This window comes from Agelaius phoeniceus, chromosome 2 (assembly GCF_051311805.1).
Source record: "Agelaius phoeniceus isolate bAgePho1 chromosome 2, bAgePho1.hap1, whole genome shotgun sequence".
NCBI lineage: Eukaryota > Metazoa > Chordata > Aves > Passeriformes > Icteridae > Agelaius > Agelaius phoeniceus.
Window position 1 is genome coordinate 117737061 of NC_135266.1, and position 26049 is coordinate 117763109.

At 51.5% G+C, this 26049-nt stretch overlaps 2 protein-coding genes and 2 long non-coding RNA genes across 6 annotated transcripts; 1 reads left to right on the forward strand and 3 right to left on the reverse strand.

The window, feature by feature from the left end:
* Nucleotides 1-1575: 1575 nt before the first annotated feature.
* MIS18A (MIS18 kinetochore protein A) lies at nt 1576-6462 on the reverse strand. Of its 2 annotated transcripts, XM_054628113.2 has the most exons (6): nt 6135-6451; nt 5990-6056; nt 5231-5353; nt 4083-4176; nt 3281-3395; nt 1576-1841 (listed from the first exon to the last, which is right to left on the reverse strand). In XM_054628113.2, the coding sequence occupies exons 1-5, from the start codon at nt 6406-6408 to the stop codon at nt 3315-3317; spliced, it is 639 nt and encodes a 212-aa protein (XP_054484088.2). In that variant the 5' UTR covers nt 6409-6451; the 3' UTR covers nt 1576-1841; nt 3281-3314. The 2 variants fall into 2 exon arrangements, 1 of the variants encoding a protein (XP_054484088.2); XR_013181108.1 differs by lacking the exon at nt 1576-1841 and having other exon boundaries at nt 3341-3395; nt 4083-4165; nt 5990-6462.
* Nucleotides 6443-14257, forward strand: MRAP (melanocortin 2 receptor accessory protein). The gene is made up of 4 exons (XM_054628245.2): nt 6443-6556; nt 7186-7432; nt 10797-10896; nt 13992-14257. Exons 2-4 carry the CDS (start codon nt 7327-7329, stop codon nt 14059-14061), a joined length of 276 nt encoding a protein of 91 aa, XP_054484220.1. The 5' UTR covers nt 6443-6556; nt 7186-7326; the 3' UTR covers nt 14062-14257.
* Nucleotides 9217-15884, reverse strand: LOC143693429 (uncharacterized). 2 transcript variants are annotated; one of them, XR_013181110.1, is made up of 3 exons: nt 15683-15884; nt 10716-10877; nt 9217-10078 (listed from the first exon to the last, which is right to left on the reverse strand). It is a non-coding gene; the product is annotated as an uncharacterized LOC143693429 (long non-coding RNA). The 2 variants fall into 2 exon arrangements; XR_013181109.1 differs by having other exon boundaries at nt 9217-10146.
* Nucleotides 15885-19050: 3166 nt separating this feature from the next.
* Nucleotides 19051-23357, reverse strand: LOC143693430 (uncharacterized). The gene is made up of 3 exons (XR_013181111.1): nt 22746-23357; nt 22163-22227; nt 19051-21542 (listed from the first exon to the last, which is right to left on the reverse strand). It is a non-coding gene; the product is annotated as an uncharacterized LOC143693430 (long non-coding RNA).
* Between the last annotated feature and the right edge of the window lie 2692 nt (nt 23358-26049).

A 26049-nucleotide genomic window follows, 5' to 3' on the forward strand; every position in this document is an offset into this window, starting at 1 on the left:
GCAGCCGCCCTGGGGTCCCGCACACCTGAGCCGGTACCGGGACCCGCCCCGCACACCTGAGCCGGTACCGGGACCCGCCCCATAAGCTCCGCCCCCGGGGCCGCCTCACGGAGCCCCGGGACCGCCCCCGGGGCCGCCTCACGGAGCCCCGGGACCGCCCCCGGGGCCGCCTCACGGAGCCCCGGGACCGCCCCCGGGGCCGCCTCACGGAGCGCCGGGACCGCCCCTGGTCCCGCCTCCCGGCTCCGCCTCCCGGAGCCCCGGCTCCGCCCCGAGCCCGCCCCGCCCCGGATGGGGGCGGGGCAATCGCTCGCGGCCCCGCCCGTGTTCCCCAGACCGGCCCCGCCCGTGTCCCCATCCCCCAGACCGGCCCCGCCCGTGTCCCCATGCAGACCACACCGCCCGTGTCCCCCCGACCGGCCCCCCCCGTGTCCCCCCGACCGGCCCCGCCCGTGTCCCCCCGGCCGAACCGGGGCTGCTGCCGGCGCTGCGCGGAGCCCCGAGCGCTGAGGCGGGGCCGGGGATGGGCCCGGGGCTCTGGCTCGGCTCCTGTCGGTGTCGGCTGTCGCGGGGTCCCGGGCGGGGCCGGGGATGGGGCCGGGGCTCTGGCTCGGCTCCTGTCGGTGTCGGCTGTCGCGGGGTCCCGGGCGGCGCCGCCTCTCCCGCGGCGGGCGCGGTCGGGCGGGGATCGGGACCGGGATGGCCGCGGGCGGCGGCAGCTCCAGAACGGAGAGGCCCCGCACGGACGGAACCGGCCGGGGCGGGGGGAGCCCCCGTGCCGGCCCCGGGACCCCCAGACCCCGCCGCTCCCCCGGTGCCACGGAATTATTTTTCCCAGTGTAGGCCGAGAATTCTTTATGAGAAAACTCAAACCTCAAGGATACGGGATCTGAGGGGAGAGGAGAGATGCTGGTACAAATTCAAAACACATTGCGAACAATAAATCTATGGCACAGCCCATTTCCTCTCCCAGACTGGTTTCTGTGTGCTCGTCTGTGATTCCACCTGCTCCTATGGGATTCTCAGCCCGTGGGGCTGTAATGACTTGCCCCGTGCTAAGCACGCCAGGAAATAATGGGAAAACCCTCTGGATCAGGCAGTGAGTGGAGCCTCTCAGTAACCGTGTCCCACAGTCTGGCAGTGCCCAGCACCTCCGGCTGGAATTGGAGGGGTGCCAGCACACGCCCCCTGGCACAGGGCCCCTTGCTTCCTCACGTTCCCTTTAATCAGGATGATTTTTTGGGTAGGAACACCCAAAACCAGCAGAACTGGCCTTAACCACTTTTTGTGGGACCGCTCCTCTTTCTTCCTCACCAAATTCCCACTGTCAAAACCCATCCCCTCAATCTCTCCAAGGAATTGGGCTTGGATTTCCCAGTCCAGCAGGGCAGAAATGCTGCTGTCCTTATTGTATATCCTAATTGCAGTAATTGCTTAAGAAAGAATTGAAAGGAATTAAAGGAATGAAGAGAAATTAAATAGGAGCTGCCAGCTCCAACTAAGGGATGCTCAAACCCCTTATCAATAATTTGCTTTAATTAACCAACTCAAACAAAGTCAGTAACACCACATTGATACACTATGACTCTTTTTAATGGAGTTACAGATAAATATTGCAGAATGTAAGAACCTTTAAAAAGCCAGAAACTCTTTTAAGAGATGGACAGTGTACAGCTGCAGAGAGAGTCCTGGGATTCAGGAGAAAAAACACCACGTTTTCAGTCTTTAGCATCTTCCCCTCTGTGGTCACTGACAGCAAACGCGGCCTCAGCCTCAGGAAGGCCCGGGGAGTCAGGGATTTCACGGATCCTGGGTCACCTCAGCCTTTCAGCAGGTACAGTCTGCAGGGAGAGGGAAGAAAACGGGTCAGAATGGACAGCCCACTTCCAGGAAAACATCACAATTCCCAGAGCATTGGGCAGAGCTGTGAGAACTTCCCCAAAGGTGCCTTCCCCTGAGGACTGAGGGCTCGAAGCTGAAGGCACAGGCTGGACCTGCCATGGACAGGCTGGGGAAGCCCAGCAGTAAAAGCTCCTGGGCCAATTCCATCAAACATTCCAAAATCAGGCTCCTCACCTGCTGGTGGAAGCACGTCTTCCCTCCTGTGGGGTTTTGGGATCTGCAGTGAGCTGCAGGGGGAAAAAACCAAAACCCAAGCATTTCCCACAATTGGAACGGAAAAGTGGGGAAAAAGGATGGAGGGGCAATCCTGGGGTGAATAACTGGGATCCAAGCCCTCCAAAGCAGTGGAAGCAGAGGCTGAGTGACAAAGCCCAGTTTGCTGGGATTCACAGGGACACTGCTGGGTTTTGTCTGGCAGTGGAGCCGAGCTGGGTATCACCTCCTCAGGCAGGCACAGCAGCAGCATCCGCAGGCACCTGGCCAGGTGTGTCTGCTGGCAGAGGGCTCCCCACTCCTGGGAACCTCTGTGCCACAGGGCACTGCTGTGGCACTGGCCATTGAAACAGCTCCTGCCTGTCCTTTCACAAGGCAAGAGGGTTTTCCATACAGCAAAGGGTTTTGGAATTAAGAAGATAACACTACACTCAACTGGAGGAGAAAAAGTGAGATCTGTTAAATCTCCCTAAGCCAGGCAAAAAAGAAAAACAAATTAAAAAAAAACCCAAAAAACAAAACACACAAAAAAACCCCCCACCCACCACCAACAACAATAACAATGAAAAAACCCAACATATTAAGCATATTTCAAGACAGTTTAAATCAGAATGAGGTGACTTGGAAAGCTTGAAAAGCTGCAATGCTGCAAAAATCTAATGCTGCAAAAAAAGCCTTTTCTTACATCACATTTTAGCCCTGAACTTGAAAAACACCCCTGCCAAACTAACAATTCACCACATATAGTTATTGAATCATTCCTGTCTTTAAGCACGAGTGAAGCTAAAGCCATGGAGACAAGAAAACCTTAATGCTGTTCCTTTGGAAATCCCAGAACCACAGGGAGGTTTTCCATTAGCTTAGGAAAATGCCCAGCACTTTCAGTAGATACTGAATAGCAGGGAAGTCAGGAGATCAACGCTTTGCTTCCAGGGACAAACATTTAAATCAGTATTTCCATTAAAGCAGAAGTGTACAGATGGTCTGATCAGAAGTGTTTATTAAGAACCCCGGGGGTTTCCCCTTCAGGGACACAAGAAGAGCTCCTTGGCTGGGACCCAGCCTTGGCCAGCGCTGCTCCCCAGCCCACAGCTTCCAGCCACGGCCTCCAGCTGCCCACAGTCCCTGCAGAGCTCCCAGGGAGGATCCCAGGGCCAGCCCTCACCTCTGCCCTTCTCCTGCAGCTCAGGGCTTTCCTGTCAGACCTGCCTCTGCAGAGCAGCCACACGCGACTCCACAGTGCTCAGCCTTGTCTCCAGAGCCTTGAACAGCATGTCCACCTGCAAAAGGACCAGGAGCGGGGTCACACACACCAAGGGCACCTGTGGGTGTCACAAAGGGCTGCAGCCTCATCTCACATCACCAATCCCTTTCATTTGACTCGTTCCCTGCTCCTTTCATCCTGTGAAAGCTCACCCAGCTCTAACACTCACTGTCCACTTTTTCCAGCCCTGGTGTCAGAGCCACACACTCAGCCTCTGCTGGACAACCTTCAGTTTCCAACTTCCTTACACTATTTGCTCCCAGCCCTTTCCACCTGCAGTCACCAGATTTTAGTAGAGCAAAACATCAGCCTGATTTATGATGTTATATTTCAATACAAAGCTACAGCAAAAGCATTCAGTCCATTTGCACAAAAGGCAGAAGAAACATGGCTAAAAGTGAAGTGAAGATCTGGAGAAGTGAATCAGAACTACCTAGAAACAACATATCAAATTACTGAGATGTAAACAGGAACCTAATGCTGTGCTTGATAGACAGAAAATGCTAATTCCCATGAAAATGGAAGGAAAATTATGGAAATCTTGCAGAACACAGGATTCCAATGACATGAAGCAGGCCAGTACATGCTACAATGCACTGAATTACTCTGGGTGAAATAAGCTGCTCTGCAGAAACTATTGGAGCACATTCAGGTTTCACAGAGGTGAATCACACAAATTATTGATTCTAAGGTTAAATCTCACCCTTTCCAGCACCTCTTCCAAGACAGCTTGACTTTCCAGAGTCAGTGGCTCCTCATGGATGACAGCTTGCTTTCCCGGGGTGCCTAGGATATAGCTGAGATGCCACAGCTCAGATCATGCACAGATTCCCCCCCTGAAGCCAAAATCCCAGCACAGCTCTCCTCCAGAGCCCCGGGAGAGAGACAGCCATGGACCCTGGGCTGCAGGAAAAAACTGCACAGACACCGAGGGCAGTGCAGGGCTGGCGGGGAGGCAGAAGCAGCATCACTCTCCAAGAAAAGTGCATTCTGCAGCCAGGTCAGTGCTTTAGGGAATTCTACTGCCAAAAAATAAGGTATCACAGCTGTGGAATTAAGAAAAAAACCCAAAAGCACTGTCCAGAGCACGAGGGCGAACATCCCCAGCAATACAGCAAAATGAATGGGAACCTCAGAAAGAAACAGAGACATTAAAACCAGTTCAGGTGAACACTGGACATTAAAACTAGTTCAGGTGTCCATCAGAACAATGCTTGCATGAAGGAACTCTGGCACAAAGCCTTGATTAACTATATAGTTACTGAACAATGCCTTAAGACCACTTTCAAGTGCTGTAAACCAACTAAACCCCAGCACACTTCCATTTTCTAGACAGATTTTAAACGGCTGAGTGAGAGCCTCAGGCACATCCTCAGGTGTCAGATTTGCCTCTGCCCACTCCAGAGACAGAGCAGATGTGGCCAGCACAGGGCAGACCTGCCCCAAGTGCTGCCTGAGCCCCTCTGGCCACGCTGCCTGCTGGAAATGCTGAGCCCAAAGGGGCTCCAGACAGGCCTGGCTGGGGCTTGGCTTGTGCACTCCTCAGAGAAAATGAGCAGGGACCCTCCTGTGCCCTGCACCTGCTGGTATTTGCTTGGCAGGAATGCAATTTCTCATACAAAAGGCAGACCTGGCTGTTTTGGTTTTTTCTTTTTCCTAGGATTTGCCTTACAGAGGTGATGCTCCTCAGAACTGAGCACTGTGATGCCAACAGCAGCAATTCAGAAAACCACTCTGGGGCAGAGCAGCAGCAAAAGCCACATCTGCACTTCCCAGAGACAGAGCAGGAGAGGCCTCAGTGCAGTGCCTGGTGAGGGCAGTGGAGCTGGCACACAAACATTCTGTACTTACCTTTCCACAGAGTCAACAGTGAAACAGAACAAATCTCTCTTGTAGTCCAGGCTCCTCGAGGTGCACCTGTAGATGCTACCAAGTGTCTTTGAGCAGCCAGAGCAGAATAAGGTTTCTACTAAGCTGTAAGTGAGAAATAACATTGATTCAGGAAAAAGAAAAAATAAAAGGAAGCACCTCACCCCATCCCTTTCCTTAAAAAACAAAACAAAACAAAAATATCCCCAAACAATCATGCACTATAATTTTTTAAGCATTCATTCTTGCTTTACACAGTGTAAATTATGAGCACTCATCTTTCAGCCTGAATTTGCAGCAGCTTCTCAGGCTGACTGACCTCAGCAAGACCATCAGAATCACTAAATTGTGGCAGGGACCTTAAAGCCCATCCAGTGTCACCCCTGCCACGGCAGGGACACCTCCCACTGTCCCAGGCTGCTCCAAGCCCCAGTGTCCAGCCTGGCCTTGGGCTCTGCCAGGGATCCAGGGGCAGCCCCAGCTGGGCCAGGGCCTGCCCACCCTCACAGGAAAAAACTCTTCCTGATATTTAATCTAAACCTGCCTTCCTTCATCCTAAGGCCATTCCCCTTGTCCACCACTGCATGTCCTTGTGAGAAATCCCTCTGCCTCAGGCCACAAAGTACTCAGCACACAAAGGAGTGTTCCAGGGCCACACCGGCACTCCAGGCCCTCCACCGGGCCTGTCCCCGGCAACCCCCGACCTCCCCGGGGCTGTGCCCAGCCACGGCCGGCCCTCACCATCCGCACTCGCCGGGCAGGTTGGAGATCTTCCGCTCCGGGTCCACGGCGACGCTGGCGGCCGCACCTGCAGCGGGAGGGGAGGAGGGAAGGAGGGAGGGATGGCGGCCGTGAGGGAGGCGCGGGGCGGGGGGCCGGCACTCACTGCGCAGCAGGATGCAGCCGCTCTCCTCGTCGTTGGACACCCAGCTGGACGTGTCGCCCACGGGCCGCCGGCAGCCGGCGCACAGGAACACCATGGGCATGGGCGCCTCGTCCGCCCGCTCCCGCCCCGCCCGGCCGGCGCCCGGCTCCAGCAGCGACAGCGACTCCTCCAGCGCCGGGCACAGCGACAGAGGGTCCTGCTCGCCCGCCGAGGCACCCGCCCCCAGCATCGCCTTCGAATCTCCCGCCGAGGAAGCGGCAGTGACACCGGACATGGCCCCGGAACCGCTCCCGGGGCCGGCCCCGGAACCGCTCCCGGAGCCGCCTCAGCACCGAGGCTGCCCCGGAACCGCTCCCGGAGCCGCCTCAGCACTGCCCGGGGGCGTTTGGACCTCGTAAGGTCGTGGAACCAAAGCAAAGGATGTGGGTATTCCAGTACATGAAGCGTTTTATCAAGTCACTCCTAATTCAGAGAACTTCCCGAGCTGGAAGGGCCCCACAAGGATCATCCAGTCCCGCCCCTGTAGGCACAGACACCCCAACAATCCCACCTTGAGTATCCCTGGAGAGCTCTCCAAATGCTCCTGGAGCTCTGTGGGGCCGTGCCCATTCCCTGGGGAGCCTGGGCAGTGCCCAGCACCCTCTGGGGATGAGCCTTTCCCTAAAATCCAGCCTAAACCCCTCCAGACCCAGCTGCAGCCCTTCCCTGGGGGCTGTCCCTGGCCACGGGGAGCAGAGTCCGGAGCTGCCCCTCAGGAGGAGCCGCAGCCCCGGTGAGCCCTGACCTCGGCCCCCTCCAGGCTGAAGAGGCCTTCAGCCACTCCTGGCGTGGCCCCTGCAGACCCAGCCCTTTCCATCAGACACATTCGGGAATGTTTTCCAGCCCGGCCGTGCCCAGGAGCTCCCAGGGCAGGGCACTGCTCTGAGGGAAGGGCCTGTGATCCAGCTGGCACCTGTCCACCCTGTCCCTGGGTTACAGGGCGCCCGTCTCAGTTTAGAACAGCCCGAGGAATGTTTTTCTGTCTCACTGAACTGCCGCGGGATGTTCCCAGTCCCCAGGCAGTCCTTGAGCCGCGGGACCCCAGCGATTGGCACAGGCAGCGGTTGTGCAATTCCCCTTCCGAGGCCAATGCAGCACAATGAGGCAAAGCTCTGGGTCGGAGTGCTGGGCTGGCTGAAGAGGCACCACTGACATGGCCAACGGCACCAACTCCTCCGAGTACTTCTGGTCTTATGAATATTACTGGGATTACATAGACCCGGTTCCAGTCGATGGAAGCAAACTGAAGGTTAATAAATGTAAGTATTGTGGAGTGGTAGATGCTAATCTAGCACAGGGGAAATGCTGCTTGTCTCACTGACCTGGTTTTGTTTCCTTGCAGTAGAGTCCATGCCAGTGCCTGGTTTGTGTGAATGGGTGTTTGCCTTCAGGCTCGATAGTTACTAACAAACACTTTGGGCTTTATCTTACAGTATCTGAAGCTATTAGACTGCTGACACTAATTCTTGTTTACAGGGACAGATTTTTTTGGGGTCATTTGCTAAGGGGAAATGTGATTACTTGTGAATTTGTAGCACGGGGTGCTAGTGACCTGTGTGCTACTGCCACCAGAGTTCACTGAAGGAGCAGAGGTTTTCATAAAAACACTGTGTTTTCATCCTGGGACAAGGCTGACAATGCAACTGGTAAGCATTCAGACTTTTACTAAAGGAAATGTACGTTTCCACTTGCCAGGAACAATAAGCTGCAAACATATTCTTTGACCTTCCCTCCCATCCCTGAAGATGGCTGAAACTGTTCAGATGAGGATTCAGAAACTAAAATTGTTTTTCCCAAGGTTATTACAGTGCAATTATTATATATCCCAGGAAAATGTGGTGGCCTTTCAGAAGACCTTCATGTCTCTCTCACTAACAATGCAAGAAACTGCCTTTCTGATGGTGAAAGTTGAATTCCGTGTTAGGAGCTGCTTGTCCTTCGCTTGCTCAGACAGCAGTAGGGAAAAGGAGCAGAAAGTTTCTCTAGGAAAGTTTTTCTGTGCATTCAGATCAGCCAAGGGTTTATTGCCTCCAAACTCAGAGCACCACACCTTAAAGAAAGTTGTGTGAATATCCACATCCCTCCATACAGAAAATCTTGCTCTCTAATGCTGCAGAGCAACATTTGCTGCTGCTGGGACCAGGAGCAGCTCATCTAATTCTCTTAGTTTTAAAGTTAGGGCAGATGATTACCCCCAGATTCCACTAGGAAAACCCCAAACTGCTGAGCTGAGCTAGATGTAAGTCTCTGGCATGTGGCTGGCGTAGCAAAACCCAAAAAAATTGAAATTTAATTTCAATTTGTTCACAGTTTTGTGGAGGAAATTACCCCATATGTGCTTATGAGTGATCCCATGAGCCTTATTTCCATTAAAAAGCAGGGTAAACTTATCTTGTAATGACTTTTCAGTCCCACTTGTTCTGGCCCCCACCCCTGCAAGCAGTAGAGAAGTCTGCCACCTTTCAGGCATTTTTATATTCTGAGAAGATGAAAATAGACATTTTTCCATGTCAGCAGCCCAGGAGGAACAGGGAGTGCATCCTCTTGGTCCTATCATCCTTCCTTCTCCAAATCCCAGTGGGAGAACAGTGGCTTACAAGTGCTAATGAAAACACCAAGGGAAACAATGCCACAGCTGCCTGGGATTTTTCACTGTTTGGAGTAAAAGTACCAGTCAAGCAATGAATATACTTTGCCTGTCCTTGCACAATATTTACATTCCTGTACCCAGAGAAGCTGCTGCTGGGATTATTGTGTGCTCTCAGTTTTGCCTCCTAGGGTTTTATTTTATTCTTTTAATGTGAGACATAGACTTGAATCTCTGCACTTCTTTTCCTCTGTTACGTGGCTGGTCCCTGAATCTTTTTGAGACTGAATTTGTCTCATAAAAATGAATCTAAACCCAGATAAAAAGCCATGGTCTTGCTTTCTATTTGTAGTGTTGTGCATCTCTCTCAATTTTGCATGAAAATAAGGAAAAATTTTATTTGGCCCATGATCTAATAGGCTATTTAAAAGCATACACACACACATGCACTAAAGGTGATGGTAAAATTTAGCAATAGGAAAGCTTTTAATACATTGGTAAAATATGAAAATACATTATTCCAGTTAAAAACCAAAGCAACCAAACAAAAAAAACCACCAAACAAATCAAGAACACCAAACAAAACCAAGCAAACAAATAAACAGAACCCAACTAACTGCAGAATTTAAACCCAGGAAATTTTGGTTCAAGCTCCACGTGAGCCCTGGAGCCAATTTATTTAGCTTCAGTGAATTCCATGAAATCCATTAAAACTCTTTTTAAAAGATGAAGCCAAAACAGCTCTGAGAGGGAATTCCATAAATCCAAACTCTTAATTTCTGTCCCAGTGGCGTGGAACACTTCAAAACTTTGGGCTTCGCAAAATGTCCCTGGGCAAAGGAAGAACAAAACAGGCTGCCCCTCGCCACCAATACTTCTCAGTAGCCCAGCCCAAACTCAGGTTTCTGATAAGGGCAGAGCTGGGCCAGCTCTCGTTTTGGGTTTAAAAGGAATCAGCTGGGCTAATTCCCTTAATCTCTTTGTGCCTTTGATGCCAACACATCCTGAACTTTTTCACAAAGAAACGCTCAATCAAACATCCCGGTCCTGTTTCAGAGAACACAATGTTTTCTGTACTTTCAGGGGGAAGATTTATTTTATCTCGGTCAATATTTGTCCCTGGAGCCAGTGACCCTTCTTTTTCCACCTCATCTGCTGTGAATCCAGGGCAGGGCACCCAGACTTCCCAAGGCCAGCAGCACAGTGGCCCCAGGAGGGAGGGAGCCTTTGTGGAACAGTGGCCAAAGGTGCCCTGGGGATGGGAGCAGATCCTCAGTGAGCCCAGGGCTCAGCAATCAAACTGGCACAGCACTGCAGCCTGTGGGAGAGAGCAGGAGCAGATCCACAGCCCAGGGCTCAGCAATCAAACTGGCACAGCACTGCAGCCTGTGGGAGAGAGCAGGAGCAGATTCCCAGTGAGCCCAGGGCTCAGCAATAAAGCTGGCACAGCACTGGAGCCTGTGTGGGACAGCAGCTCCCTCTGCTCCCCCAGCCACCTCACCTCACCTTCCCACTGTGGGCACACTTGGGCACTGGCAATGTGTTCCTCAGATAAACCATCTGCTCCTGGCAGAGCAGGCAGCACCTTGCCCTCCTCCACGGAGGCTGCAGGGCAAGGGGCACCTTCCCTTCCCCTGCCCTGATGTGCTGGGAGGGGCACAGGCCCTGTGCCACAAACCCCCCTTGCTATTCCTCCTGGTATAAAACCTTCCAGGGCTGGGATTCCCTCCCTGAGGGCCTCTCCCCAAGGACCCTGCAGTGACCACTCAGGCTTCCTGCCCTGTGGTTGTGTAACAGGAGCCATGTTCAGTTACCTGCACAGGTCTGGGCACCAGGACACTCCAGAGGCTTTTCCCTCCCTCATCCCCATCGCCAGGCACTGCTAGGAGGCTCCCTTTAACAAATTGGCACTCAGACCCCTCTCTCTGAAAGGAGAAATGAGTCAGGTGACATACCTGTAGTAGGGAGGGTGAATCACCTTGCTGTGTTTAATTTCTGCCATGCCAAATGCCAGAACCCCTCTGCTGTGCCCACAGACTCCATCGTCATCGCCTTCTGGGTCGGCCTCGCCGCCTTCGTCACGTTCCTTTTCCTTGTTCTGCTGTGCATGTCCTGCTCTGGATCAACACCAGCCAAGTGAGTACAACCAGAGGTAAAGTAATATAACCAGAGATAAAGCAAGAATAATCAGAGATAAAGCTAGTAGATACCAGTGTGAAAAAACAACCTGTGGGAAACACTCACTGCCTCGAGTGATGCAGCCGTCACACAGAACGTTTATAACTGCACAGAGGTGAAACTTTTCCTGTCAGTATTTGGCTGGAGGGTCTCTTGACCCACTGCTCCTCCTTTTCTGATCAGGAAAATTCAGCTCAGCAGGCTGGCCAGAGATTCAGGATCAGGTCACAAGCAAGCAGAGGGAAACAGCAGTCAGAAGGAGCACTAACATTCTCATTTATTGGCACCCTAGGGCCTCTGGCATGCTCACAAAAGGTAACAAAAACAATTCAAAAAAAGGCAGTTTACCCAAATAAACCACAAAGCAGGAGGCAGACTAACAACACAACAGACATGGAAATGGACATGAAATGGCAGGGTAACAGAGGCATGTTACCAACAATTTACTGTTCCTAAGAAACTGGCAGGAGAAGTCTGCGTACATGAAAATCTCAGAGTGTTTGCAAGACTTAAAAAAGTATTGATTTTTAAAGTTTCTTTCGCTTTTTCATCGTGTTACTGAGCGAAATACTTGGCTAAAAATGCACATATTTATCCCTCATATATTTATTTTGGCCATCAAAGGAGCCATTGTGAACAAGGCAAGTCTAGAAATATTTTCTGGAGTGCCCCGGAATCATTAATGAAAACCAGCATTCAGTGAGATTTGCTTAGGCTTTGAAACCATCCTATGCTATCATTTTCCTAGGCTTGAAACATACTGTGAGAAAACAATTTTAGGACTGAAGGAAGTATTAAACCCAGTCACACACAAAACTTGCCCTTTTTGTTGAGTTCTGTTTGTTTTCTCAGCCCCACGTCAATTCCATTCCCCCCAGTTCCAGCCCCAAAACCCAGCGTGGTGCTGGAAAGAAGCCACGAGTGTAGACCTGCACCCCCTGCCCTGCCACCCCCTCTGCTGTGTCACCCCCTGCCCTGCCCTTGGCATGACAATCACCCAGTGTCTGTGAGGAAACCCCACGTCTGTTTGCTGGTGATTATCCCGATGTATTCACGCAGCAAACGCCCGCTCACGTCACCGGCCAAGGCTGGAGAGCTTTCACCTTCACCCCTTCTGTGCTCATCCATCTCTGCCAGCCCAGGGACACCAGGGCCCCTGTGCTCTCCCAGATCACCCATGTCCTGCTGAGAGGAGGCAGCTGCTCTGGGCACCCTGTGCCAGGGAGCAATTCCTAATTCCCAATCTCCCATGCATCCCTGCCCTCTGGCAGTGGGAGCCATTCCCTGGGTCCTGTCCCTCCATGCCTTGTCCCCAGTCCCTCTGCAGCTCTCCTGGAGCCCCTTCAGGCCCTGCAAGGGCTCTGAGCTCTCCCTGGAGCCTTCTCCCCTCCAGGGGAGCACCCCCAGCTCTGCCAGCCTGGCTCTAGCCCTGGATCAGCCCTGGTGCCTCCTCTGGGCTTGTTCCAACAGCTCCACAGATTTCTTGTGCTGGACCAGCTCTGCAGGTGGGGTCTCCCCTGAGTGGGGCAGAGGGACAGAATCCCCCCCACCCGTTTTGATGCAGCATTGATGCCATTTTGGCCGTGCACAACACCCCTGTCCTCCCCCAGTGGGTAACACCAAGGGTGACCTCCCTTAGCAAGGGCCCAGCGCCCTCCAGAGCAGCGTCCCTGGTTCACACCTGCACATCTGCACAGGAACAAGGCACTGGCGAGTGTCCCTTGAAGGCACAGCTGAATCCTGAGACAGGGAGAGTTCCTGGACTGGAATTCATGATCCCATTGCAGCACACGCTTCCCTGCAGTCCCTGGTGATGGGATGCCAGTTTTGGTGGGTGGGTTTGGCAGAGTGGGGAGGGCTGATGCCTGTACAAGCCCTGCAGGGAGGGATCCATGTCCCAGTCCCTTTTGTCAGCACTGCACCATCCCACAGACATAAGACAAAAGGAACCACAGATTCCAAACCCATCTGCCTGCCAAGGCAGCTGATGATCACTCTGCTGGGATGCAGAGCATTAACATTGGCCTCAATGATGTGCATTAACATCCAGCATGAAAGGCTTTTTCAGGTGTATCTTATCTCAGTTTTAGTTCTGTGATTCTGCCTGGGCCGAGGTCAGTTCTCCAGCTGATTTTAAGATATGGATAGCTAGCTGGTGGTATTTGGCTGCTGGATAGACAGGAAAGAAAACATCCTGTTTTGGTAAGAATTTTTTTTTTGGTCTTCCTTCTGTCAAACAAAGAGGAATGATGTCTTGAATACACCTGCAGCATAGCAAAGAAAATTCCAACCCTGCCTCCCTGTGCCGGGCCTGCTGCTGAGACTTTGGGGCTTCTTTCTGCTTTTTGAATTACTCAGCTCGGTTCGGCTGAGCTCGGAGCCGCTCGCTCCGTTCGGCTGAGCTCGGAGCCGCTCGCTCCGTTCGGCTGAGCTCGGAGCCGCTCGCTCCGTTCGGCTGAGCTCGGCTCCGTTCGTCTGAGCTCGGAGCGGCTCGCTGCGTCGGCGCGGCTCGGCTCCCTGAGGGCGGGCAAGCGGCGCCGCCTCACGTTAAACTCGCCCAGCTCGGGGCTCTCCCGCTGCCGCGTCCCGCCCCGACCGTCGCACTGTCAGGAAAATTATTCCACAAACACCGTAAGTTTATGTCCAAAAGAAGACACTGGAGTCTTGTAACTTTATTTGAATAAAGGGAGAGGCCATGGACATTTCCCATGGGGTGTCTCAAGTTGCTGGAGGACGCAGCCTCCTTTTTATCCTAATTTTTCGGACGCATTTCCCTCTGTTCCCCATCTGCTGAGGTACTTGGGAGGTAGAAACTTCCCCAAGTCGCCTGATACAGACCGCCTTCTGATGTGCATCCCCCCTTCCTCTGTGCGTGTTCTTTCTCTTCAAGTCCAGGGACTCAGCACGGGCTCTGGTGACCAGCAGTCTCTGTCAATTAGCGGAATTCCTCTGGAATTTACGGTTCCGGTCATTGCTTCTTTCACCTCTCAGTGTCTGGGTTTCCCTACCAGCAGCCCCACTGTTTGTAGACACCTCCTTCTCATTCCTTTCAGCACGGCCACGAACGGCAGCGCGGGCTCGGGCAGGAGCTCATTAGGCACTGACTGCGCTCGCGCTAATTAACGGGCACGAGAGCACCCGGGGCAGGTCCTGGCGCAAGGACCGAGCGCGCGCCAGCGGAATGTGTTGGAATCCCTTTGCGATCCCAGCGGTTTGAAGTTTGGGAATGCTGCGGGACATGCTCAAGGCGTCAGTAATGTTTTTAAGGAAAGCCACCAAGGAGCGGTGGAAGAAAACAATAAAGAATATTGCCTATTTACTGTCAGTGTCTTTCCCTTTTGTGGTGTTGGCCGGCTCCATGGGGGTAAATTAACCTCAGGAGTAGCTTTTGCTGCTGTTCTTGCTCGTGTGTTGGAATACAGCAGAGTCCTTGTCACTTTACACATCTGGAAATACAAATTCAGCAGAATTTCAGTTCGGCCGAGCTGGGTTCGGCCTAATTCGGATAGGGGCTGTTCGGTTATATCCGACTACAAAACCCAAATCAAACCAAACCTTTATCGTCACCACCTGAACCGAGAACCGTACCGGTCAGGAAGAACGCCATAGCCCTTAGCGCACACCCACTGCGACCAGAACAAACCCGTGCGATCGATCCCTACAAAGCCACCTCCGAACCACGACACCCAAGAACTTGCGGCAGCCCAACCCCGCGCTGCCGGCCCCGGACGGAGCGCGGCTCCCGGCGGCAAAGCGGCTCCTCCGGCGGCTGCTCCGGCGCGCAGGGGCGGCGCCGCCCCGGAGACCCCCCCGCCCCCGCCCGCTCCCCCTGCCCGGGGGGCCCCGGCGGCGCCCGAGCCCCGCGCCCGGAGCGGACAGAGCGGCCGGCACCGGCCGGGCCGGCGCAGCAGCGCCCGCGCCGCCTCTGCCGCCCTTGGCCGGCCCGGCGCCAGCTGCCCTCGGCTCCGCACGGCGGCTCGCACCGGCAAAGCGGCTCCGCCGCTGCCGCGCCAAATTCCCCGTGCGCCTCGGCACCCGCCCGGCCCGGGCCGGCAGCGCTCCCGAGCGGCAACGCTCCGGCCCGGGCCGCGGCCACAAGAAGCGCCCTCAAATGCAGCGGCACAGCCCGACTGCAGCCCTGCAAACGCCGCCAGAGCTGCGGCTTCCCGCAACTCAACCCCGAAACTGACGCCGCGGGCGGCGCTCACCTCGCTTCAACAAGGGCAAAGAAATGGCTTCTCCCCTTCAAGTTCATCCCCTAGGAGAGCAGAAAAGAAGGGGCTTTCCTCCAATGAAATCCTTCAAGCCATGTGCAAAGGGGGATTTTGACCTCCATTCAAACCCTTGCAAAGGAGGGACACCAGCGCTGTCCCCTCCATTTAAACCTTAGGATGATGAAAATGGGCTGGCTGCCTTCAAATCAAAGCCATCCGATGACAACAATACTTTGCCCATTCCCGTTCAAATGGAACGCAGGGATTCCCTGTCACCCCTGGGATACCCCTAACAGCCGGGAAAAGGCAGCTTTTCCTTCAATCGACATCCTTGGAACCGCAAGCGAAAGCGGATCCCCCCCAGTTCCAACACAGACAATATTAGGAGAGTAGCTGCTTGCCTCTCCTTCATTTCTTTCGTCTTCACAAGCTCCCTTTTTGTTCCTGGGGAACCGGGGAGGGGGGACTGCCAAGATCCAATTGAAAAGGGAAAGGACCAAAGTCCCCGCTCCAAATCCACACGCGCTCACCCGTTCGGCTGCTGCTTCCCGGCACAAAGATTCGTCCCTCGGCACCTCCTTGAAGCGATGCTCCGCGGATCCAAGCGCGTATCCAGGTGTTCGCCCAGACGCTGCGAGAAGCTCTCGCAGTCCTTCCATGAGACAGCCCCGGGAGCCCCCCCATGAACCCCTCTACTCAGCAGCTCCATGCAAAAGGCAGCTGAGGCGAAGCCTCCCCCTAAAACAGCCTCGCACCCCCCCCCCCCCCCCCCCGGCAGGAGCCGGCCCCTCATCATCCTCACAGCTCACACCTGGCGCTGATGCCACTCTCCAACAGCGCCTCTCCCCGTCCAGCACACAGCCCGCTTCTCACAGACACAGAGCCAACAGAAATCTGCTCCGGGTGCTGGCTGTTCTTAGTCCGTCTGCTTCCACAATTCAGACACGGACGTGCGCTGATGGCACTGAGGGAAAGCTTTCCAGTGCACAAAACTGTCATTCTGGTAGCCCGCTTTGAGACGCCTTCAGAAAAAGCAGAATCAGCGCCGCCTCCTAAGAGCCCTGCTGAGGAACCCCGCCCTCCTTGGGACACCCAATGCAGCAGAGCTCGAAAAACGAGGGCAAAAGTCAAGCTTGGAGTGGAAAAAGACAATAGAAATACAGCAGCCTTTCAAAAAAGCCTTCACACAGTAATAGTGGGAGCCGGTCACATTTCTTCTTTCCTTGCTCTCTGGAATGACATCAATACGAAGTAAAAAACCCACACGAAACACAAGGCAGAGCTGGGATTTTACACGTCTTCCTTTTGGCTCTCGGGATGACAAGCGCCTCTTCCGGGACTGCGACACGCTTTGGGCGCTGGCAGAGAACGGAGGCAAAAGGTGCCAGAGAGCCCTTTCTATCGCCTTCAGCCCCTGCAGCTGTTCTGAGGGTTCCAGGGCACAGCTCGGTCCGTTCCTAGATCAAAACCTCACGGCAATATCTTCAGAACTACTACCCATCTCCAGTCGGAACCTTCTTACATTCCTGTAAACAAATGAGTGCATAGAGAGGGTTTCTCCCCAGCTGAGTTTAGAGACCAATTCCTATTCTTTAGCAATACCTAGAAAACCTAATGCCTTGCCAGGTTTTAGCATCCTACACCCACTCACCCCTCCCTGTGCATTTGGTGGCAGCTTTGGGTCCCTCTGGGGGACGGCACCCAGCGTGACCCCCGCCCCTCGCCCGCCCCCCACCTGCTCCTGCACCGCCGTGGGGCTCCCTCTCCCGGGCACCTTGGGCTGCCCCCAACGGCATCAGAGCCCCGAGTCTTCACCCCGCCTTTCCCTGACCCCCAAAGAAGGCTCCGAACGAATCCGACTGCCCCGGACAGCAGCGCAGCGCTTCCCCCAAGCCCTTCCCACACGTGCATGGCCCCAGCAAGGGATTCTGCTGCAACAAGAAAGGGGGGGCAGCCCCCAGAAGGCTTGAGGTTCCTGCCCAGCCTCGCTGTCACGGGCCAGGGGCAGCGAGAGAGGGAGCGGCACAGACGGCGGGGACGGCCCGGCACGGAGCGGGGGCCGCTCTCAGCGCGATGCCGGCAAAGCCGCAGCTCCGGCGCTGTCGGCCGCGCCGCTTGAGCGGCACGGGGGGATCCGCCGAGAGCCTCCGGCCCCGCGCGGGGACTCCCGCAAGGGCCCAGGGGCGCCGGGCTCCGGCCCTCGGGGCTTTATTCTCCGGCAGCCCGAGCCCCGCGGCTGCGGGGCAAAGAAGGAAAGGGGGCACGGGAAGAGAGGAGCGAGAGCAGGGCACGACAAAGGGCGGCGAGGGAGCTCGGGCTGTGCAGGAAAGCGGCACGGGAAGGGAAAGCCCGGGACGAGGGTACACGGAGGCTGGGCAGAGGAAGGAGAGAGGGGGAACAGAAGGGAGTAGCGGGCTAGGGACAGGACAGGAAGGAGCCGGCTTTGCGGGGGGAGAGGGAATGGGGGAAAGGGAGCGAGAGAAGGCGAAGACGGGGAGAAGGAAGGAGGGCTAGAGAGAGGGACAGGCGGGGAAGCCTCCCAGAGCCCCGGCTGCACCCCGAGCCCGGCCCGGCGCCTCGCGCTGCCCGGGATGCTGCGGCGCTCGGCGGAGCTCGGCTCGCTCCGGAGACGCTCGGCTCCAGTCGGCTCTTGGCGCCTCAACTCGGCTCTTGGCGCCTGCATTCGCCTCTTCGGCCGAGCTCGCCTCGCTTCGGCCCAACTCCCAGCCGCTCTGTGCCTTCGGCGCGCCTCGGCTCCGCTCGCCTCGCCTCGGCTCCCCGACGGCGGGCGGGCAAGCGCCGCCGCCTCCCGTTCAGCTCGCCCGGCTCGGGGCTCTCCCGCTGCCGCGTCCCGCGGGCGGCCCGGCCACGGCGCGGACACGACCGGGAGCGCGGGCTCGGGCAGGAGCTCATTAGGCTGGGAGCGCACTGGCGCTAAGCAGCGCGCACGAGAGCAGCAGGCTCGCTTCGCCTGAGCTCGGCTCGCTTCGCTTCAGGCAGCCTCGGAAGCCTCGCCTCGGTTCGCTCGAGGCCGTCAGGGTCGGCCGCTCTCGCCTTGCTTCGGCCGAGCTCGTGCGATTCCCCCGAAGGCGGCGGCGTTCGGTTGTGGTTTTAGAAATAGCCTCCTCTATCGATTGGATCTCTCTACAGTTAGATTTATATTTCTAGAATACGTCTATTAATCCAAACAAAAACCCCATCTCTAACCAAATAAATACACGAAAACACCTTCTTTTAAACGATATCGAAATATTTTTATACTTTGTATAGTTAGACTCACGTTTATATTTATAGTTTCTTTTGATGCAATCTATTAATAATTATCTATAATATCTATAAAATTCTAGACATGTATTTAAAGTATTATCTATATTATGTATCGTATCTACTGCTGCAACTGATTTTTTCTTCTAGTTTTAAACTTTCTCTGTATGTATTTATGATATCTTTCTAGACTTAGATTTCTACCTTCATATTCTTTGTATTTATCATTTTTATCATCAAAACCCTGCCTATTGACAAGTAAAAAAAACCACTTTCTTTAACGATTTAAAAAATATTTTTATATTTATAATTTTCATATTTCTCTTTATAATTTGCTCTCTAGTACGTGATAACATACCTGCTCCTGCACCGCAGTGGGGCTCCCTCTCCTGGGCACCTCGGGGTGCCCCCAACGGCATCAGAGCCCCGAGTCTTCACCCCCCCCCCCCCCCTTTTCCTCTAGTTAGAAACTACACTGGAACTTTTTTCTGGAAACAAAGACATGACCTAAATCCTCTCCCCATGTCCTAGACAGATAGATGTTCAGTTCTTAGTTGACTGGGCAGCAGTTTCTCCAATAGAATGATAAACAATATGGAAAGGTTTTAGCTACAAGCAAATAGGCAAATCTGAACAAGGTCCTGGTGGCCAGCCACTGCAGTTCTTTTGAAGCAATTTTTTAAACAATCAAATACTGATACCACAAAAAATAAAGCAAAAAGCTGACTACTGGCTAAGAAAGAAGGAAAAATTAACTTTGGACGACAACAACAACATTCCAAGGACACAGGCTTTTTTCCAATCTCAGACCTTATTACTACTACCTCTCTTGGGAATTCTCATCGTGGATCCCAAAAGGAATAAATCCCTCAGCGTGTCCTAAAGCACCAAGGAGCTACCTACAAGTGAAGGTGGCTACTTTCAGTGCAGACACAGCTGATGACACAGCAGTAGCACAGTTCTGTGCTGCACAGGGATAGTACTGTCTCCTCTTCTCCAGCAGCTGACTCTCTCCTGCCATGGCTTCTGTAAATGCATCAGAGCACGACCTTAACCACAAACAGGCAAGAAAACACCATCCGAAGTCTTTCATTAAGCAGTACAAGAAGGGTTCCAAGCAGAGACCAACAGAATTTCAAGGAAGCAGTATGCAATTAAACCCCCTCAGATTTGTTCAAGTAGCCGGCAAAATGGAACCATTCAGAAACGACAAAGAAAACCCCCCCAAGTATTTATACAGGAGTCCTTAATGTCAGAAAGGGGATGACAGGTTATGTTCAGATAAGATGAATGTTTATTTGGATCTATAAATAAACTTCTCTCGTGGTCCTTTGCCAAAAAATAGAACCTACAAGTGAACACCTACACCTGCCTCAAGAGACCTAACGAGCCCCTGGCAGCCACCGGCATCAAAGCGCAGTGGATGTTTCTAATCCAGGCTAAGGAGAACAATATCACCTTTTGTTCTCTCCAGTTTGTTTCCTCTGCAGTCCTAGTTGCTTCTTATGATTTTTACAGTCTCTGTATCTTCTCGGGCAGCGCTGAGTCTGACGACCGGGATACGAGAGTCCTTCCCTGCCCCACGGAGAGAACCAGGAAAAAAAGTTCAAAAAAGAACAGGGCAGTTTGAAGTTAATACCTCCGACGAGAAGCAGCACCCGACAAACAGAGCAACGGTGAACAAAGCGTGACACCTCCCTGGGGACAGAAGACTTACAAACTCTCCGGGATTTACAATTCCAGTAACCAAGCCCTTCAGCACAGCAGCCAAGTGTCCCATTAGGTGGTGCTGCACCAAAGAATGATCCAAGAGGTTCCAAAGAGTGAAATGCACGTTACTGTCCAAAGACGTAAAATCTTGCAAAATAACAAAACTACAATAGATCTAAACTACAGGGCAAGAGTACAAGTGTTAGCTTGAGGAGCTGGAACCATCCAGGTGAGCAACTGCTAACTGGATCCTCAACAGACTTTGAGGAACCCTTCAGGATACAGAAGGGTTTTCCCCAGAAATTGCACAGGCCGAGTTTTGATAGAAGTGCACTTGCCAGATGCTCAGAAACGTCACCCATCCTCCTCTGGGTGTCCTGAGAGAGCTGCGAATGGCTCTCACCTGGTTTGAGCTGGTTCTGTAAGGGCTCAGGGTGAATTTCACCAGATGCAACCAAACTGGGCAACACTCAGTGGGACAGAAGGAACCCAAAGCTTGTTTTACCCAACGCTTGGGAAAGCAGAGCTCCAGCAAATACCGAGGAAACGGACAGAACAGGGTAACAAATAATAAACATACCTTTTTTTTTTTTTTTCCAGATGAGCAAAACAATTAAGGAGAAGGTGAAAACCTCACCATGACTGAACATTTCATCACCTGTAAGCTGACCATCCTTAGCATAGAGGACTCCAAATTTAAAATTCACCGATCCCAGGAAAATAAAACCAAATATTATTTGGTGAACAGTCAAACAGAAGACATAAAAATTTGTTTCCTCTAATCTTTGCCCACATCCTACACATTAGAACATACATTTTATACCATCCCCTACTACACAATAATTTACCTTTAAACTTTGATAGTATAGCATAAAATCATTAACTTAGACGGGTGATCAATTATTATTAAGTTGGTGCTTCAAGTTATTTTTGCTGTCAGGTTCAAAAAAATATGACTTCTTTTTACTGTAACGAGCAATTGATTTAGAAGTCATCAAAAGCCCATCCAAATACAAAGCCGTATTCACCGGACGGGTCTGTGAGCAAGAAGTAGTTAGGCTTGTACTCACCTCTTGCCCTTCAAGAACCAATAAATCCTGTCAACAAAAACAGCATCTTTAGCCCCCTCCTATTAAAGATTCTACAAGGATGATGCTTTTATTGGTGTTTAGAAGTTTGGATTTGAAATGGCCAGTTCAATGGATAAAGAGACAGTTTAAGTAGTATTAGATTATTATTCTTATTCTTATTAGCTACTGGAAGAAACAAACCAGTAGGATCTATACTTAATTCCTTCTATTTCCAGGAAATCATAAAGAAAAAGAACCAAACCAAAAAAAGTCACTTCCTACCTTTTGTATCTCAGGATGAAAAATGTCTCTTGGGCTCTTCTCCAGTTTCTCCAGACTCCTGGCACTGAAATGCAAATGAACGAGTGCTTTATCGGAGGGCAAGTGCACATTCCAACCCCGAACCCCCAACCGATGGCAGTTACAGCGCTTACAAAATGAATCCTTCCCAGAGCCTCTGGGAAATGGAACGGTTTGTGCAACTGCCATTTCTTCCCCAAAATACTAACTCCCAACACTTCCTAAACTTAGTTTGCATTTTAAAAACAGAAATTAGGGAGACTCAGGGTGGAGATCAGGTTGAAATTGATTTCCTTCTAAAGCACAGGGGCTCTGTTCCATCACCCTTCACTTTGGCTCCACATGGAATCACGGGGAGCATTTTAGGAGAGCTCAAGAACCAATTCTATTTCTCTCTTTTTTCTAGTTCTCTCTCTTCCTAAATAATTCAAGGCAAGTCAAATGAAAAAGGACAAGTTCAGCAGCAAATTCACACTTTTCCCCTTTGTCTGCTCAAGAACAGGCTTTAAAACCACTTCTTGCTGCCTTCCACGGTTAAGACTTGCAAAACGGTTTCGCAAGTTTGATAGGTTTATCATAAAAACCACAGAACGCAAGCTCTGAATGACAGGAAAAGGTACACAGGCAAATATCTCAGCTGATGGTGGCTTATTTGTAAACACAGACCTTAACGGAGATTGCACGGAGAATGTTTCAGTGGGACTCTAAGGGAAAAATATTTTCTGAGTACCCTGTAAAGAAGAAAAGCTAGGATATATTACAGGACATACCCACTTGTTCTGCATATTCAAATAGGATTATCAATAAAAACATTTAAGAAGGAAGAAAACCAAGGTAATTTTACTCAGCTATATTTACTGCCGATTTAGAGGAAAAAAAAAAAGTCACGGGTGCTGCAAAGAAAAAAAAAAAGTGAACCAGAAACGCCTACAGTAGAACTTTAAAACAATTGCTTGGATAAAAGCAGCTCATGGAACATGAAGTAGAAAAAAAGCGAAACCAGTATCAGACCTGCCTATTTTCTTACCATTGCACAAGAAAATCCGACAAGCGGTAGAAAGTCACTGCCTAAAACCGATCCTAGGATGTAACCGAGAACAATGGAGGCATTTGCTAATCTAAACGGAAACCTTTTCCGGACCCTAGTGTCAAATCACACGTTTTGTCTCTCAGCAGCTCGAGGCTGGAGAGCATTTCCCCTGGGGGTCGGGAGGGCAGGGGCACAAGGGGCTGAGTTTGCCGATCGCACCTGTGCCATCAGAAGGATCCAGCCCGGCGCTCCTTGCGCTCGCCATTCTCCGGGCCATCGCTGTGTTTTACTGCTCAGCGATGCCGCTCCATCTGTTTGCGTGGAAGGAAGAGCCACGAGCACTGAGGCACTCAGCAGCCGTGTCATGCCAGCGATGTCGAGCGCTCTCTGCTCGCAAGGCTGAGCCCGCCGCGGAGCCGCCTCCGCAGCCGCTCGTCCGCCCCCGCCCGCAGCAGCGGCAGCGGCCCGAGGGAGACGGCTGCAGCTCGGCGGCTCCCGCGCCTCCGCCAGCCCGAGGGCAGCCGCCGCACAGTGACCGCGGCAGCGCCCGGCGCCGCTCGCCCGGGGCGGCTCCTGCAGCTCCCGGCCCGCGGCAGCAAAGCACCGCCTGGCGCTCCGCCATCGGCGGGCGGCAGCGCGCCCCGCCCGAGCTCAGCCCCCGCCACCGGGACCGCTGAGCGAGGCCGAGGCACCGGGCGGACGCCCCTTCCGCGCCGCTCGGCTCCGTGCGGGCGGCCGGACGGAGGCTTCGCCCCTCCAGCGTCGCTGCCGCGGCTCCGTCCCGCGCGGCACAGGCGCCGGGAGCTCCCCGCGCCCAGCCCGCTCCCCCGGCACGCGGCCGCCTCGGCCCGCCAGCCATTCATATGGCGCGTCGGCCGTTGCGTCAGACGCCGCGCTTTACGGCCGCAGGGCCTGCCGGGAGTTGGAGTCTCGGACTGACAGCCACCGCTCCGTTCTCCGCCACCGGGAGCTGCGCTCCCGCCAGGGGATCAAACGGCTCCTTCGCTCCTGGGCGCGGAAGCACCTTAGGCAGCACCGCCCCTCCCGAATGTCCTTTCTTTTCCACTCCAACTCTTTTTTCTTTTTTTCACTCTGTTTTTCACCCCCTTTTCCACTCTCACTCCTCCTTTTTCACTCTCATCCTTCTTTTCTTTTTTCACTTTTCTTTCTTCCTTTCTCTTTTCTTTTTTTTTCCCTTTCTTTCTTTCTTTCTTTCTTTCTTTCTTTCTTTCTTTCTTTCTTTCTTTCTTTCTTTCTTTCTTTCTTTCTTTCTTTCTTTCTTTCTTTCCCTATATTTTTAATCTTGGCTTTCCATTCTAGCTTTAGAATAAAAAAGCAGCAGTAGAAACGTTCAGGCTACTTGGGAGTGAAAAAAACCCAAAAACGATAATGATTTAAGGAAAACTATTTTCTCCATGGGAGCCTGAAATTTTCTACAGCTGCAGGTGTCATAGAGCATTTATTTCTTCCTCTGTATAGTTTATACTTTATACTCTATTTATTCAGCGCCCCCTGCCGTCTGCATGGGCGCACTGCAGGCACAGCGCCCCCTGCCGTCTGCATGGGCGCACTGCAGGCACAGCGCCCCCTGCCGTCTGCTTTGTCGCAATGCAGGCACAGCGCCCCCTGCCGTCTGCATGGGCGCACTGCAGGCACAGCGCCCCCTGCCGTCTGCATGGGCGCACTGCAGGCACAGCGCCCCCTGCCGTCTGCATCGGCAAACTGCAGGCAGAGTGCCGCCTAATGACGTCAGCCCGTCGACACGGCGCCCCGCCCAGGACACGCCCACTCGGGCGGCCGTCGCCATCTTGTACGGCATTCCACGACGGCCACGGCGCTGCCGTGTTGTACGACACCCCGTGTCGGCCAGGGCGCTGCCAGCCTGTACGGCACCTTTTGCGACAGTCGCGCTTTACGGCAGTTTTGCGACAGTTGCGCTTTACGGCACCTTTTACGACAGTTGCGCTTTACGGCACCTTTTACGACAGTCGCACTTTACGGCACCTTTTGCGACAGTCGCGCTTTACGGCACCTTTTACGACAGTCGCACTTTACGGCACCTTTTACGACAGCCGCGCTTTACGGCAGTTTTGCGACAGTCGCGCTTTACGGCACCTTTTACGACAGTCGCGCTTTACGGCACCTTTTACGACAGTCGCGCTTTACGGCACCTTTTGCGACAGTCGCGCTTTACGGCACCTTTTGCGACAGTCGCGCTTTACGGCACCTTTTGCGACAGTCGCGCTTTACGGCAGTTTTGCGACAGTCGCGCTTTACGGCACCTTTTACGACAGTTCCGCTTTACGGCACCTTTTACGACAGTCGCGCTTTACGGCACCTTTTACGACAGTCGCACTTTACGGCACCTTTTACGACAGTCGCGCTTTACGGCAGTTTTGCGACAGTCGCGCTTTACAGCACCTTTTACGACAGTCGCGCTTTACGGCACCTTTTGCGACAGTCGCGCTTTACGGCACCTTTTGCGACAGTCGCGCTTTACGGCACCTTTTGCGACAGTCGCGCTTTACGGCATTACCCTTTATGGAACTTTTATGGTACTTTACAGCACTTTACGGTTTTTATTTTGTTTTTAATTTATTTTTGATTTATTTTATTTTTTTAATTTTATTTTTTAATTAATGTTTATTTTTAATTTTTCTATTTTTAAAGCTTTTCATTTTATTTTTTAAATTTTATTTACTTATTTTTAATTTTTCTATTTTTAAAGCTTTTTATCTTATTTTTCTAATTTTATTTTTTATTTAATCTATATTTCTAATTTTTCTATTTTTAAAACTTTTTATTTTATTTTTTATTTTATTTTTTATTTAATTTCTATTTTTAATTTTTCTATTTTTAAAGCTTTTTTATTTTTCTAATTTTATTTTTTATTTATTTAGTATTTTTAATTTTTCTATTTTTATAACTTTTTATTTTATTTTTTTATTTTATTTTTTATTTTATTTCTATTTTTAAAGCTTTTTATTACATTTTTCTCATTTTATTTTTTATTTACTTATTTTTAATTTTTCTATTTTTAAAACTTATTTTATTTTTTAATTTTATTTTTTATTATTTAATTTCTATTTTTAATTTTTCTATTTTTAAAGCTTATTTTATTTTTCTAATTTTATTTTTACTTCATCTATATTTCTAATTTTTCTATTTTTAAAGCTTTTTTTTAAATTTTATTTTTTATTTACTTATTATTTCTAATTTTTCTATTTTTAAAGCTTTTTGTTTTATTTTTCTAATTTTTTTTATTTACTTATTATTTTTTAATTTTCTATTTTTAAAGCTTTTTTTACATTTTTCTCATTTTATTTTTTATTTACTTATTTTTATTTTTTCCATTTTTAAAGCTTTTTATTTTTCTAATTTTATTCTTTTTTAATTTTAATTTTTAATTTTTCTTTTTTTAAAGCTTTTATTTAATTTTTAAATTTTTATTTAGTTATTTTTTAATTTTTCTTTTTTTAAAGCTATTATTTTATTTTTCTAATTTTTTTTATTTTTAATTTTT

What these genes read in the sequence shown, in the direction of transcription:
- MIS18A (XM_054628113.2), bottom strand. Translation starts at nt 6,408, where the DNA reads ATGTCCGGTGTCACTGCCGCTTCCTCGGCGGGAGATTCGAAGGCGATG. An exon ending in ACTGTTGACTCTGTGGAAAG is followed by an intron (nt 4,177 to 5,230) that starts GTAAGTACAGAA and finishes GTGGCATCTCAG; the next exon opens with CTATATCCTAGGCACCCCGG. An exon ending in TGGAAGAGGTGCTGGAAAGG is followed by an intron (nt 3,396 to 4,082) that starts GTGAGATTTAAC and finishes GTCCTTTTGCAG; the next exon opens with GTGGACATGCTGTTCAAGGC.
- MRAP (XM_054628245.2), top strand. Translation starts at nt 7,327, where the DNA reads ATGGCCAACGGCACCAACTCCTCCGAGTACTTCTGGTCTTATGAATAT. An exon ending in CAAACTGAAGGTTAATAAAT is followed by an intron (nt 7,433 to 10,796) that starts GTAAGTATTGTG and finishes CTGTGCCCACAG; the next exon opens with ACTCCATCGTCATCGCCTTC. An exon ending in TCTGGATCAACACCAGCCAA is followed by an intron (nt 10,897 to 13,991) that starts GTGAGTACAACC and finishes CATTCCTTTCAG; the next exon opens with CACGGCCACGAACGGCAGCG.